General features: G+C 39.1%; 1 protein-coding gene across 1 annotated transcript in view; it reads left to right on the forward strand.

The window, feature by feature from the left end:
- prkar1b (protein kinase, cAMP-dependent, regulatory, type I, beta) overlaps window positions 1-15,136 on the forward strand; it is a 109,907-nt gene that overhangs the window by 21,684 nt on the left and 73,087 nt on the right. Inside the window, exons 3-4 of the mRNA XM_041816888.1 lie at window positions 5,146-5,316; window positions 9,595-9,686. Coding sequence (XP_041672822.1) covers window positions 5,146-5,316; window positions 9,595-9,686 — 263 coding nt within the window. The remainder of the gene's footprint in view (window positions 1-5,145; window positions 5,317-9,594; window positions 9,687-15,136) is intronic.

A 15,136-nucleotide genomic window follows, 5' to 3' on the forward strand; every position in this document is an offset into this window, starting at 1 on the left:
CTGTCTAGTGTCTCTGTGTTTGGAAACTGAAGCCAGAACAGTATGAAGGCTTGCTGGAGACAGACACAAAGTCCTGACTTGATGCCTGGCCCTCTGACCTTAGAGGACATCAGTGGAGAGTGAGAGAGACGCTGCATGGTACAAACGAGTGTCTGGCACACATGAGGAATGTATGGGATGACAGTGTATCCCTATGAGATTGTTAGGAGCCATTCAGTGGTGCAAAACGTGCCGTCATGCTATTTAGTTAGAACAGAGATCAGTATTGAGGGAATGACGTTTCCCCTCTGTGAAATGAATCACTGTAGATGTGTGAGTGAGAAACTGTCTGTCAACAGGCATCACAGCTGCTGTGTGTGTGAGAATGTAGGTGTGTGAGCCACCTGTGAGACTCGCAGGATGCTCGCAGTGTCCTGTTGTCATAGCGACGAAGGGAAGCGACGAGCTTGCTCATTGCGCCACCTGATTGTAAGTGTGTGTGTGTAAGAGAGAAACGGGAGAGGGAGAGAGAGGTTGGAAAGCAGAGTCGGAGAGTTGCGCAGGAGAGATGGAGAGACAGCCTTTTTGCTGTGATCAGTGTTTTCATCAGTAGCCTTGTTCTTTAGCTGCTGTGTCGTGGGGATTGCATAAATTCTGTCACTCGCTCGCTCTGTCTCTCACTAACTTGGATGCTCTGCTTACCCGCACACATCCACACAGCGCCTGCTGTGTTTGTAAGGAGAGATGCTGCAGCAGTGTGACATGTGTGTCAGGTGTGTATGAGATGGGATCCATGAGTTGTCCTTTGACACACTCACACTTTGATTTGATGCCTGGTGCCTCTGACAGGCTGAGGGACTCACAGCAGGCCTGGCCAGGGACCCTCCATGCCATGGTAAATACCTCTCCTCACAAACTCTTCTTAGCCAACTGGAGCTAGCTTGTATAGCCTTTCATAGTGGCAGGACAATGTAGGATGTGACACTGTTTGCTAAAGTTTTGTTGCATTGTAAAGATGCTTTGCACCAGCTTTAATTAGGTGAGCGTTACTGCACAATCTAGAGAGTGGCATGTAAACAGTCTTTTTGATTTTGACTTTTAGATTTCTCTGAAGTGACAAAAGAAAGAAGCATCTCTCTTTTGGCTTTTGGGTGGGGGGGTACTGTGTTTGTTTTGGCTTTACCTCCTCTGTCTTATGAGACTGTAGTCTGTTATCTGATTGCGGACATTTCAACCTTGATTAAGCTGTAGCGTATGAGTCTCCCTCTCCCCCTGCAGTCTGCCTGTGTTTGTGAGATTCTCTGGCTCTACCTCCCCTCCTCTCCTCCTGCTGGCTGTGTTCCCTCAGGCAGTGACTCTGCGTAAGCAAGAGGTGTGTGTGTGTGTATGTGTGTGTGATCTGCACTCCCACGTTGTGTTACGCAGAGAGTGTGCCAAGCATCACACAGACCTTAGGGCATAACTATCAGGAGAAAGGCAAATTAGACAGAGAAAGGAGTGAAAAATTAGAGGGAGACTGTGAAAAAGAGCATAAGATGAAAGGATACCAACTCATGAAATGAGAGAGAACAAGTAGACAAATGCCTTTGAGGCAACTGGCTGCTGTATTACTGTTCCTGTCCTAGTTACATTATGCTATTGGAACATTTTATTGTTTCTAACAATGTGGAGAGTGCTAGGTTCTTAGATGCTATACCACATTTTGTCTCACTATTTAGGTTTTCACTGTCTCCACCTCTCAGCTTCTCTCAGTATGTTCTCAATGTTACAAGTCATCCCTCTCTTCTTTCTGTCTCTTTCTGTTCCTCCCTGTCAGTGAATTTACAAAGAGGTGGCAGCATTTTTTTGGTTCTCTGCTGAAGGCATACAGTGATCATTCTGCTCCTGGCAGCTGTGGATCTTCTTTTTTCTTTCTTCCAGCTTTGTTCTTCTGGAATTGTGCACAATTATGATCATAAACTGAGGAGATATTAAAAGGTTTAACATTACAAAATGTTTGGATTGTAAACCAAAATGAATTGATAACAGATGATTCCTACAGAAAAAAATTAGTTCTACTAGTGATACTTTATACTTTATACATGTCCTAATACTCACTGTAAGTTTTCATAACTTTACCATATGCTATTTTTTTAACTGTATGACTTGTGACATGGTTCAGACTGCTTGCATAGAAGGTTTTGCAGCACACTTTAAGAAACCTCAATTAAACTAGCTACATTAGTTATGTGTGGGTTAATGACATTTAAGGCCCTTCACCCAGTGCATGTATTTTATTTGTTTGTTGTTCAGGCATCACGTTAGCACCCAGTGTGTTATATTTAGGGAGACCCTTAGACCCCCTTTAACCTGGTTAAAGTCTAAATTCTGCTCTGCAGTGTGCTCATTTTTATGATGGATAATACTACAATTTGAAGAAAAACAGATGAGTTAGTTCAACAAAGAAAGTTAGTCCAACCAACATGGCAGCACCAGGGGAAGGAGATTAGACATGCAAGCAAGGCACGGATTAGACGGATATGACACGAGGTTTGCAAGAATTGCTAGATGAATATAAAATACCACAGAAATACGACAAACGTGAGGGAAAGATTAATGCTAAATCAGCTAAACAGTTGAAAAATGCTATGAATCGCAACATATCGCAGTATATGGTATTGCAGTACTCACTGTATTGCAAAATGTTTAAAATCGAAATAATATCGAATCGTGACCCAAGTATCATGATAATGTTGTATCATGGGGCCACTAGTGATTCCCACCCCTAGTCTCCATAGACTTTTTTTAAGAGGTAGCTGGATGATTTGGAAGTAAATACATCTGTTTGTAGATGTTCTACCTGATCCATGGGGTTTTTATGGTTGTTGTCTAATTTGACAAATGATTTGTTTATATATTTATTCATCTTCCTGGTTTGTTATTATGCTTGTATGTAGGACAGTGCATTGTCTGTCTGTAACTTTGCCTCTTGGCCAGGACACTCTTGAAAAAGAGTTACTAATCTCAATTAAATTTTCCCTGTTAAATAAAGTATAACTAAAATTTAAAAATATATACAAATATGCAGACAGAAAACAGAATCACCGTAGACATGTCTTCTGGTTATTGATAACATTTCAGAGGAAATATTAGATTTTAGATAGGCCTTATGCATTTTTTGAAAATCTTATAGTGTTTGGAAATAAAAAAGACTAAATCAAGCAATTTTGGTTGTCCAGGAGATAATTTTTGTTGCCCTGGTATCATAAAGTACAAAATTCTGGTATAATGACTCTGTTTTATTCAGAGGACATGCTTAAAAGATAGGGATACATTAGCAAGTGCACAGTTCACTTTGACTTATCTTGTTCCAGACAGAATGCACATCAGCAGAACAAGTTTTTTGTGATATAGAGCAGTAGTTTTCAGTGGGTGGGTTGGGACCCAAAAGTGGGCTGGAAGAAAATGTGGTGGAAGGTCTTTGATGTATGCAAGGTCTAAGTAGACATATCATATATCCATACATTTTTTTAAGTCTTTTTTTCTGTTTTTCTCATTTTAATGTGTCAATTTCCCAAAATATATACAAAGATTTAAAAGATTTATAAATAAAAATCTTCCAATCCACATATTATGTAAAATGCTCTGTCTCTGTTTCTGTTTTTTCAGTCACGCAAATAAAGGAGAAAAGTTGGTTATTCTCACTGGAGTTTGGTTTATCGAAGGGTAAAGAATGAAATCCACTACCAGTGTGAAAGCCAGCAGGTCCACCTAGCTCTTAAAGGGAATGAGTGCTGACATTCACACACACATCCATGTATAATAAAGGGACATAATCCAGCCTCTTGTACTCTACGTCTGTAACCAGCTAGATGAAGATGGACATGTTCCAAATCGCTTTGTGCCATTTTCTTTTTATGCAATCCTTTGGTCTTCCACCATCAAAACTGCAAACCTGGTGGCAGACAAAGTTTCGAAACCCTTTACAGAAGTCAAACAGCTGAAGACAGAATCCCACACTATACAAAAGTTCACCATATTGTTCTGGCTGTGATTCACATGCTCGCCAGATGGAGAAGGAGGAGGAAAGGTAATGAAAATCCAGAAAAGCGCCCACCAGACAGATAATCCAGCCAATACCTTTAACCCCCTTTTTGTAAAGATTATTTTTGAGGTCTTTTTGCCTTTATTTGATAGGACAGCTGAAGAGAGACAGGAAAAATGGGGAGAGAGAAAGTGGGGAAAGACATGGACCAAACAGTGCCAGGACAGGGATTAGATACACTGGCCAGTGCCTTGAGGACCATAGCCTCTGACCTGGGCGCCCACCTTCTAACAACATCATTTTTGTTTTGGCTCTACACCACACATACTACTCGACATTGACACCTGTTTATCTTGCCTGTTTTGAGTTGTCTCCTTAAGGAGCCCTTGTTCATTTTTGATACCATATTAGCAATGTGATTTACTAGCAAACAGATGAAACTATCTCTGTTATTGATTGATTTATTATAAAGAAGATGATGCCAGCCTGCTTTTTACCAAATGTTAATCAATTACCCTCGGCTCACAGCACTCTTAACACATTAACTTGCCTGCAGTGGTTTTATTGTTTACATATGCTAATGTGTTAATCAAGTGTGCAATCAATAATTCATCCCCTGCAGAGCGTTCAGCAGTTGAAACAAGAGCCAGCCAGAGGCATGCTGTCTCTCATCTGATCTCTTTCTTCCTTGTTGTTTATCATCAGGGAGGGGGAGAGTACCTGGTTGAGCTTTCTGCTCTCTGCATATTCAGGCCTGCAGATATTAATATTTGATAGCTTTTACTTCATACCATAGCAGCCAGATGTCCAAACAGTGTGCACTCAGGACATAGATGTCTCCGCTGTTGATGTTAGAACAGCGCTGTTGTGTGATTTGACCTGGTTAAGAGTCCTCGTGAATTTGTTTTTATCTTAGAAAAGGGTTCGTCAGCCCACTTTCATGTGATCAGGTGAAAAATGACAAGATGCTCTCAGATGATTCTGCCTGAAGCTGAAGAAGAGGTTGCATCTGTTTTTCTGAACATAGGTTATTTTGTACTGACTTTAAGAGGCTGTCATTTAAGGAATATTTTCTTTTTGTAATCCATCAGTGTCTTTATGGATAAACTGCTAAAATCAGTTTTTTTCTCGTCCCCTAACAGGAAGAATGCAAGCAGATCATGGCTCGCCAGAAATCTAACAGTCAATCAGACTCGCATGATGATGAGGTTTCTCCCCCGCCACCCAACCCTGTCGTCAAGGCCAGGCGCCGCAGGGGAGGGGTCAGCGCCGAGGTCTACACTGAAGAGGATGCTGTCAGCTACGTACGCAAGGTTAGCCTCGGAAGAAACATGAGAATATACCTGCACACAAATGAATGTGAAAGACACAACACTATACATTCACAATGACACTTCTGGACTCAATTTTTATTATTGAAATAGTTTACCGACAAACATTTTGCACTTAAAATGATAGATTTTTAAATGATTGTATGAACAAAAGTAGAAAAAAAAAACAATTGAAAGAGTTTAAGGGTTAAAAACTGATACTTAAAGTAACTGTCATTTGTTTATTGGCCACAAGAGGGTTGTTTTTGTAACATGCACTGGAGAAAACTAGTGCCAACAACATGTCAGAACAACATGTCAGAGTGAAGGGACCTCAGCGTTGTTAATTTATTACATGAAGTAATAAACCCTCTTAGACACTTTACTGTGTTTATTTACAGGAAACAAGCAGTGTGAGTCAGCTGCTGAGCTGATATTCAGCACAGATGCTGAGGTTTGACTCTGTGATGTTACATAATCTGTAAAAGACACCGACTGTGCATTAATTAAAGGCATCTCGGTTTATTTTCACTAAACCAAAACCGTAAGACTGACACCCACACTTTGGGGAAGTGTGTTATGATATAAATATTCATTTGACGTTAAGGCTGAGGCTTTTTTTTCCATTTCAGTATAAGCATTAAGGCAAGGGATGCCCTTGTTATTTTTTTATTTATTTAACCTTTATTTAACCAGGAGCATTCCCATTGAGATACAAATATCTCTTTTACAAGGGAGTCTTGGCCAAGATAGCAGCATAAGTTTCACACATATGACATTAAACAGGCCATAGAAACAAAAAGGGAAAAAAATAATCATTCTATGATATAAATTTTTCAACATATTCACATATTTACAAAAAAAGCACACGTGCTTTTTTTATATTGGCTGTTTTTGAGCCATTAGTTAAAGCAGTTCCTGTCTGCAGACACACAGAAGGCCACATCCCAGGCTGTCTCTCTCTCTTTCTCTCCATTATGAGCCACTTAGGCTCTCTCCTTCAGATTCAAAGTGTTTACACGTGCTGTTTTGCAAACCATTTCATGGCGTCAGCACAGCTTTTCGCTGGTTGTCACAGCCCATGTGACATCTGTTTGGGAACACAACATGGTGGTTAATGCCAACCTTAGTGGAAGAAACAATCAAAAAATGATTTAAAAGTGGATTAAAAGATAACATAAGATGATTTATTCCTTTATTAGTCCCACAAGAGGAGATTCCAATTTACAGCAGCAAGAAGTATCGTAGACAAAGCAGGCCAATGGCAACAAGAACACAATAGAAATAGAGGACAAATAAAAGTAGTGTTACAAGAGCATTAATAAATACAAAAAAGTGGAATATAAAACATCAATTTACAAATTAAAATAGTCTTTACAAGCTGTTATGTACAGGTTGGATATATTACAGAACACGTTCAGTATCAGAGTCAGCATTACTAGGTTTTTGTAAACATAGGAGGAGATGTGATGGAGCCTGAGCAGAGCACTTACATGGGTGCTTGTAGGCAGTGTTCTCTATATCTACATATCTACATGATCTGCACATAGCATGTAAAATATGTAAGCATGGTAAATTTCTTCAACTGCCTCTAATGCCTACTTCTTCCTCTTCTTCATTAGTTTTTTAATAGTGGTTAGCAAACAGTTATGAGGTTTACTGCCACCTAGACTGGAGTGTAAGTACTGCCATGTCTGATTACTTTTTGCCCATTCAGACATATTTGCTGTGTGCTGTGAACCAAATATACCAACAAATACAAATACCGTTTCAACCCTTGTCATTACAGAAAGTTTCAGATTAATACACTTCCTGACATGAAATCTGAGAGTTTATTACAGCTCTAATTTTATAGATTTATGCTCCTATGTTATAAGCATTCCTCATAAGAAAGAGAAGCTGGAATCATACCTTTTATGGTTTCATATCTTCACATTATCGACAGCAGCTGTTTAAGTTATCTGTCATCTTAAAACCTGCCATTTGTCCTCTTCTTAGTTTCATGGCATGATTGGAAAGAGCGCTCTTTGCCAGGAACTATAACTCAACTTTTACACACAGATAACACATAAAGCAGAAATGCACACACATTTATGGACATGGACAAAAACACACACCCCAGCTGTTTTATTATGATCATGCTTGTTGAATTTAAATTAACCTGACATGTCATTAATTGCTTGGTAATGACATAACTGCATGAATTTACTTGTCACCGGGTTGTAATCACATGGCCACTGGAGCACGTCGCGTGTGTCAGGTATGTGCACACACCCACGGGCGTTTATGTTTATGTCTCTGAGGTCTCCACCAGACACTGCAGTCATGTGTCATGGCAACAAGCCTGCTCTCATCTCCAGCCTCGTTTTCTTCACTGTCTCTCTCTATCTCACAAACACACGTAGACTCATACTGCCACGTCAGCTGCTTGTGAAAAATTGATGAATTCACGTAACTATGCACATTGCTACAAACCATTAGAGAAAAGTGAATTAAAGTTGAATTAGAGCATTAAAGGGAGGATTTCATCTAGCCATTGATGAACACTGAGGCAGAGCTTTCACACATTTGCATGCACACTTGGTGCATATGTGCTGACATCTTACCACATCATCAATTTCTTTAATGACTCCTCTGTCAGTACGTTTAACAGAACACAATTAATTAGCCAAGCGACTCATCTGATTAAAGGGAGCTTTGCTCAGTCTTTGCAAATCATGAGGCTTGTCCTTTAGGCCTGCCCATCACATTAAAATGGAGAACTTTGTTAAGATTAATGTTGGAAACTACTAAAGGACTCTCTCTTTAATATCTCCACTTTTAAGTAGGGTTGAGTATTGTTGGATTTTTTTCCCGATACTGGTACTAAACCAATAATTTTTCAGTGGTGCTAATGATGGGTGCTGATGATTAAGCAACATCTTAAGAAGACATAATAGAACATATACAGATAAAGATGAAAGTACTTTGAAATTTTCTTTCAGAGTGTTTCCAAAGGGATTTTTTATTTGGCCCTTGTTGATTTTGTTTTAATTAAATAATTTTGTTACTGTGTAATTCTGCACAGTATTTATTGGATGTGTGTAATGATACAAAGACCAATAATAGGTTATTTGCAGTGATGTCACAGAGAACTCCAGATGGGGTGCAGGAAGTGATTTTCTGGGCTTGAAATTATTTCCGGGGCCCCGACAGAAACGTTTGGGAGCTACAGAATTTTTGCATGCAGGCATATAATTTAAATAGTTAAAAATCCATCTTTCCCATGTGGCTTAACCCCAACTTTTTCCCAATATGGCTACAAGAGAATATCTAAACATTACCCTGAGAAGTTGCAGGAGAAATCTGAGTCATAAATGTGAGTTATTCAGATGATGATAACACGTTGACATTTAATGATCCCCTTTGTGGCAGCACTGGAGTTGGATCTGGTGGAGGATAATTAGGTGTCTGACCCAAAGTCGGTATTTGAAAATTACTTCTATCGCTGAGCCTCTCTGGGTGGATGCATCCTCCTCCAACTTAATTTCCCAGCCAGGCCACTTTGTGTCCACTGGGTATCCAGGCCTTAGTTCTGCAGACAGATGAAAAATTTGGTACTTTTTATGTTATTTTGTGATGTGGTTTTGTGTGTATTTGTGTGCATGATGTGAACAGTGCTGCGTGGTCATCTTCATGTGGAAACATCTGTTGCTTTAACGTAATTACAGCTTACCCCCTCCTCTCCCTCAGCACCAGATACAAACACACGCACACGCATGCACTCCTCATCCTCCTCAAGTTCTTTTGTAAAAATTTAGTTTATTCTTGCCACTCTTTCTCATTCCCTGAATCTCAAACTTTTTGCCTTTCTCACCCAGTGTGGAAAAAAACTAAGGTTCTCTTCCTGGATGCTTCTTTGTGAATTCAGGCTTCTTTGGCTTTGTTGTGGCTACAGACTTTGCAATCCCTTTTCCATGTATACACACACAAAGACAACCCACAGAGTCTGGGACATGAAAATGCATGTTTTATGAATGAGTTCAGGCCTCTCTTGAATTTTTAAGGGCTCTGTGACATTTTGAGTGTAATCCTCGAACAGATGGGCTTTCCCAAAATACACAGTCACACGTGCGGGATATTTCTTTCAGAGTTTGCCAATACACTGCTCTTTAATTACTCAATTTAGTTTGCTTTGAAGTCAAGCCTATTATGTGTTTTTGCTGGTTTAATTCATGTGTCCACCAGCACAGTGTTGTAATGGTCATTTTTACGGTCCTTATTACTGCGTTGTTTTCACAGGTGATCCCAAAGGACTACAAGACCATGACTGCCTTGGCGAAGGCCATCTCCAAGAATGTGCTGTTTGCTCACCTGGATGACAATGAGAGAAGGTACCAAATGTTTGCAACTACACTGATTTCTTCTTAAGGGTTGTAAAAACAAAGTGTGATTTCACCAAGTCACCATACACTCCACATTAACATCCTTGTGTTCACAGTGTGTGGGGATGGAGATCAAAATCTCAGTTCACTGGGAACCTGGTTCTGCATGATTAGATACAGTATATGATACAATACAATACAATACGAGATGATGCGATACAGTATGATATGTTACAAAATGTAATGATACCATACAATATGATACAATATCATCTGTAATATTAAGGATTTGTTAAGATAGGGTGGAGTACTATGCCGTACAAAGCTATGTGTTTTAATATAGTATGATAAAAGACAAGATGATAGAGTGCGATGTGTAGCATATGATACAACATAATATACAATGCTTAACAAATTTATTAGACCACCCTAACCCTAATTAAAGTAAAATTTATGCCACAGCTGCCCTAAATTAACAGCATTGGTAATTACCAAAATAATTTTTTATGTTTCTCCAATGGTTAATACACCAATATGTAGAAGTTCTTTAACCCAAATGATATTTTTAATGCTAAAATATAATTATTATTGTTAGCCATGAATTTTCAAATGTACTAATTTACAAAAAAACTGAAAAAATAGTAAAGCACATTAATATTTCTTAATTAATATGTCAAATTATAGTTATTTACTTTTATTCCTGAACAGAAAAATGAGTTTTAGTGGTTGAATGTTATGCTTGATTAATTTCTGACTTATTCAGAGAATCCCAGTGAGCTGGCTCAAATTTGGGTGAATTCAGTTTCAAATCCCTCATTCCTGTTCAAAGTGATAAAACGTGGAGAGCTGACTGAAGATGAAAGAGTCCGCATTAAAGCACTCCATGATGCTGGATGGTCTTTGAGACAGGTGGTCTAATAAATTTGTTAAGCACTGTATATCGGATACAATACTATACGTACAATATGTTTTGATATGATTAAATAAGATCAAATATGCAATGATATATTATGATATGTTGCATACTATGCCATACGGTATGATAAGAAATGATACGACATGATAGGATACAGTATGATAAAGTACAGCTGATTCCATACGAAATGACACGATACAAGATGGTACAACACAGCACAATACATTATGATATGTTACGATACGTTACAATAAATAGGATGCGATATGATTCAATACATTTTGTTGTCATACAGTACAATACGGTACGATGCGATACATTACGACATGATACGATACAAGATGATACGAGACAATATGATACGATATCATATAATACGATATAATTTGATAAATGATGCGAAATGATATAATATGAAACAATGTGATACGATATGATATGATACAAGATGTGATGTAATGATACCATAAAATATAGATGATCTGATACATTAAGGATTTGTGACAATACAGTAAGAAACTATACCATAGGGTACAACATGTTTCTATACAGTATGATACAAAACAAGAGATGATACAGCCAGGTGGGATATAATCAGTGTGAGAGGTGGCTGTCTAACTCATTCCATTCTGTCAGGCTGACACACTCCAATGTCTGACTGACTCATTGCATTCTGTGTGACTGACTCATTCCATTCTGTCTGTTTGATTGATTCCATCGTCCGACACATTTTGCTCAGATTAACTCATCCCATTCTGTCAGTTTAAATGCTTCCATTCTGTCTGCCTGACTCATTCCATTCTGTCTGTTTGATTCATCTGTCCAACATATTCCACTATCTGTCTGTCACATTCCATTCTGTCTGACTGATTCATTCCATTGTCTGACTGACACATTCCACTATCTGACTGTCACATTCCATTCTGTCTGGCAGACATATTCCATTCTGTCTGACTGACTCATTCCATTGTCTGACTGACACATTCCACTATCTGACTGACACATTCCATTCTGTCTGGCTGACACATTCCACTGTCTCGCCGACACATTCCATTCTGTCTGGCTGACACATTCAACTGTCTGGCTGACACATTCCATTCTGTCAGGCTGACATATTCCATTCTTTCTGGCTGACACATTCCACTGTCTGGATAATATATTCCATTCCATCTGGCTGACACGTTCCATTCTGTCTGGCTGACATATTCCATTCTGTCTGGTATAACATAATCCATTCTTTCTGACTAAAATATTCCATTCTGTCTGGCTGACACATTCCATTGTCTGGCTGACACATTCCTCTGTCTGAGTGACACATTCCATTCTGTCTGGCTGACATATTCCATTCTGTCTGGTATAACATAATCCATTCTTTCTGGCTATAAATTTCCATTCTGTCTGGCTGACACATTCCATTTTGTCTGGCTGACACATTCCGTTCTGTCTGACTGACACATTTCATTCTGTCTGGCTGACACATTTCATTCTGTCTGGCTGACACTTTCCACTGTCTGGTTAACATATTCCATTCTGTCTGGCTGACACTTTCCACTGTCTGGCTAACATATTTCATTCTGTCTGTCTGTCAGACAGCTATTAATTATGTTCATTTCCAACAATAACAATGACTATATGTTATGTTATGAAATAATACAATACGAAACGAGATATGTCATGATACGATATGATGTGATACTTTTTTGTACTTAACTATATGTTATGATGAGATACAATACTGTTCGGTAAGATATGATATAATAGCAGATAGTATGATAAAAATACAACTGATTATATACAATATGATACAATATGAGACAAATATAATGATGCGATACAATACCATACAGCACAATACAATATGATACAATAAGATACAATACGACAGATACAATACAATGAGGTATGATCTGACTGGATAGGATTAGATAGTATACAGTATGATACAGGACAACTGATTCTACAATATGATATGATACGGTATAGTATTGTAAGGTATGTTGCAATATGTGTCTGTAGGATTCAATACACTTTCCACTGGAACACGCAGCGCATACTAATGAAAAGCTTACATAACATCATTGCTTCTATTTTAAAGGTAATTTTACAGCTATCGTCAAGTTGCATCCTTTAAATCAAATCGGTTTCTGATAGTTTTGGAATATATGTGTTTGAATAATGAAACGCCAGTTACCAGCAACTCTGATCCTTGGATCGACAAATCTCTGCTACCTTACCTGTAGCTGCTGTTGCTTCTGCTGCAGAAACAGGTATCTCAAAGCAGCTGTGGTTAGCACATCCAAACATTTCTGTAGTTAAAAATCTTTTTAATTAATGTTGAAAGTCATGTTTAAACAAGCAGGATAAACACTAGTTAGCTAACTAAGCAAGGCAACCAAAGGTTACATGTTGAGGTGTATAAGGTCGGGTAAAATGACAATTGGGCTAAAGTAAATTAAACATCATCACGATGTTCGGGTGGAGCTTGAAGAAAATGAGATCTTAGACAGATACAGTTGTTTGGACGTTAAAAAAACTGGGCATATTTGTAGCCTATTAAACTATTTTTCTAAAATTAAAGTACTGATAGCAATATTAATCATGTCCCAGATCCTTAAGGAGTATCATTGAGGGTATCAATCTGAAAAAATAATCAATCACTTTCCCTAACTGTGTGCCATTGTGCCATTTTTGGAAGCATCAGTGACTGGCATAGATCCCAAGAGAGAAGGAGGTGGTAGTACAGTGGTAGGGGTATGCAGCAATGGTGGGTAAGGGGGAAACTGTATGCCTCTGTGTTTCATTCCATTGTTGGTTGGTATGTTAACGTGTGAATCCAGTTGCATGTTCTGACATTGTGGCTGAGGCCCAGATACATTGCTGAGAAATGAACAATTCTCCATAGTAGTTTTAGCAGAAAGTGATGCCAACTTTCCTCTGTCTCTCTCTTCATTTTAACATCTGTTCATTGTTCTTGCACACTTATTTTCTCCTCAACCATCCTCTGTCCATCCTTCCATCTGCCCTAGATCTCCAGTGATGGCTCAGCTTGCCTGTGACAGGGGAGGGGGGTTTTGTGGGAAAGACTCTAAGGTGGCTGGCGGTCCGGCCCGCCAGCCGGAATAATGTTTCATTGGCGGGGAGAATCCATTAGGTCCCATGGAGAGGAAAACACCGGAGCTTTCCTGTTGGCTAAAGCCTCCAAGGACCAAACCCAAAACATGCTCTTTCCAGTCTTTCGTCAGCTGACAATTTACCATGCTCCTTTGGCACAGGCACGCAGGCCTCTGATTGCTTGTCAGTCCCTCTGAAGCAGTCCCGAGTGGAGTGCAACATGTGATAGATCTAGACAATTTGAAAAACCATGTACTTGGGTGGCTAATGTGGCAGATTAGAATTGCCCCTCTGAAATATATGACAGTGGACCATAAACCATCAGGTTTTAATGCACTCAAAACCTTTTGGCAAGCTAATGGTATTAGCGTCAGCCCTCGAAACCATGCAGATGTAGAACTGATGATGTAGAATACTTTGAGTGACTGTTGTGTTTGCTGTTTTGCTAAACAAAATTAGCATCAGCTGTTAATATCTACTCAACACAGGACTTGGCCGTCATTGGATTTATGGGTGAACATGCAGCTTGCAATTCTGAAGGCTCTTAGCTTGTGAAAACCCTGTCTGATTTGCTAAATTGCATGGGAAACATGGTAGTTAGTTGGTTTTGCCTTTCTCTAACTCTATTCGACTCTCTCTGTCAGTCTTTCAGTCTCGCTCCTACTTCTCTGTTCTTCCTCACTCTTCACTTCCAGCTGATGATGCTGGACGGCTGGCTTTTTTGGACGGCTGTTGGCTTAGTCGCACTGCGGTTTTGTTGTGGTTATTGTGCTTTCAGCCCCTGCTGACAGAAGTGTACTGATCTATAGCCAATGTGTGGCATATGAGAATTAGTGAAAAACTGCAAAAGGCAACCTAGAAACCTCAGCAGATGACTTAGTTTCTTCAGAGAGCACGGCATGCACAAATTCTTAATGTTGGCACAAAAATGAGGCTGAAAAAAAGCTTATGACTTCTCTCTTTGTAAAAGTTGTAAAGTCTGGTACAGCTATGACAAATATGTGTTGTATCATAGTCAAATCTACCCCTGAAACTAAGACAGAAAACTAAGCTTTAAAGCAAATGATTTTTTTCTTGGTGATGCCTTCTGTCATTGGCAGATGTACATTGGCATCTTTAGAGGAGCCAGAACTGTCATGGACTGACGTACATCAGCAGATGGAGGCTCTCTTTGTTGGTGTCTCTCACTCCCTCCCTGATTTTTTGCTCCTCTTGTTCTGCAAACAGCTGGCCATTTTGGTTATCAGACATACTTGCAAATGTGGTTGAGAGAAGAGTGACAGCAGAACACCTCCAGTGATATGGGCCTGTGATTACAATTAAAAGGGACAAGACAATGAAAACATCATTGGATAATAAATGGAAATACTTCTACTTGTTACTTTTACTTGAATCTTGATTGGAATTGTCATTTTTTATGATCATTTTAAAT

The sequence above is a fragment of the Cheilinus undulatus genome, linkage group 21 (genome assembly GCF_018320785.1).
Source record: "Cheilinus undulatus linkage group 21, ASM1832078v1, whole genome shotgun sequence".
NCBI lineage: Eukaryota > Metazoa > Chordata > Actinopteri > Labriformes > Labridae > Cheilinus > Cheilinus undulatus.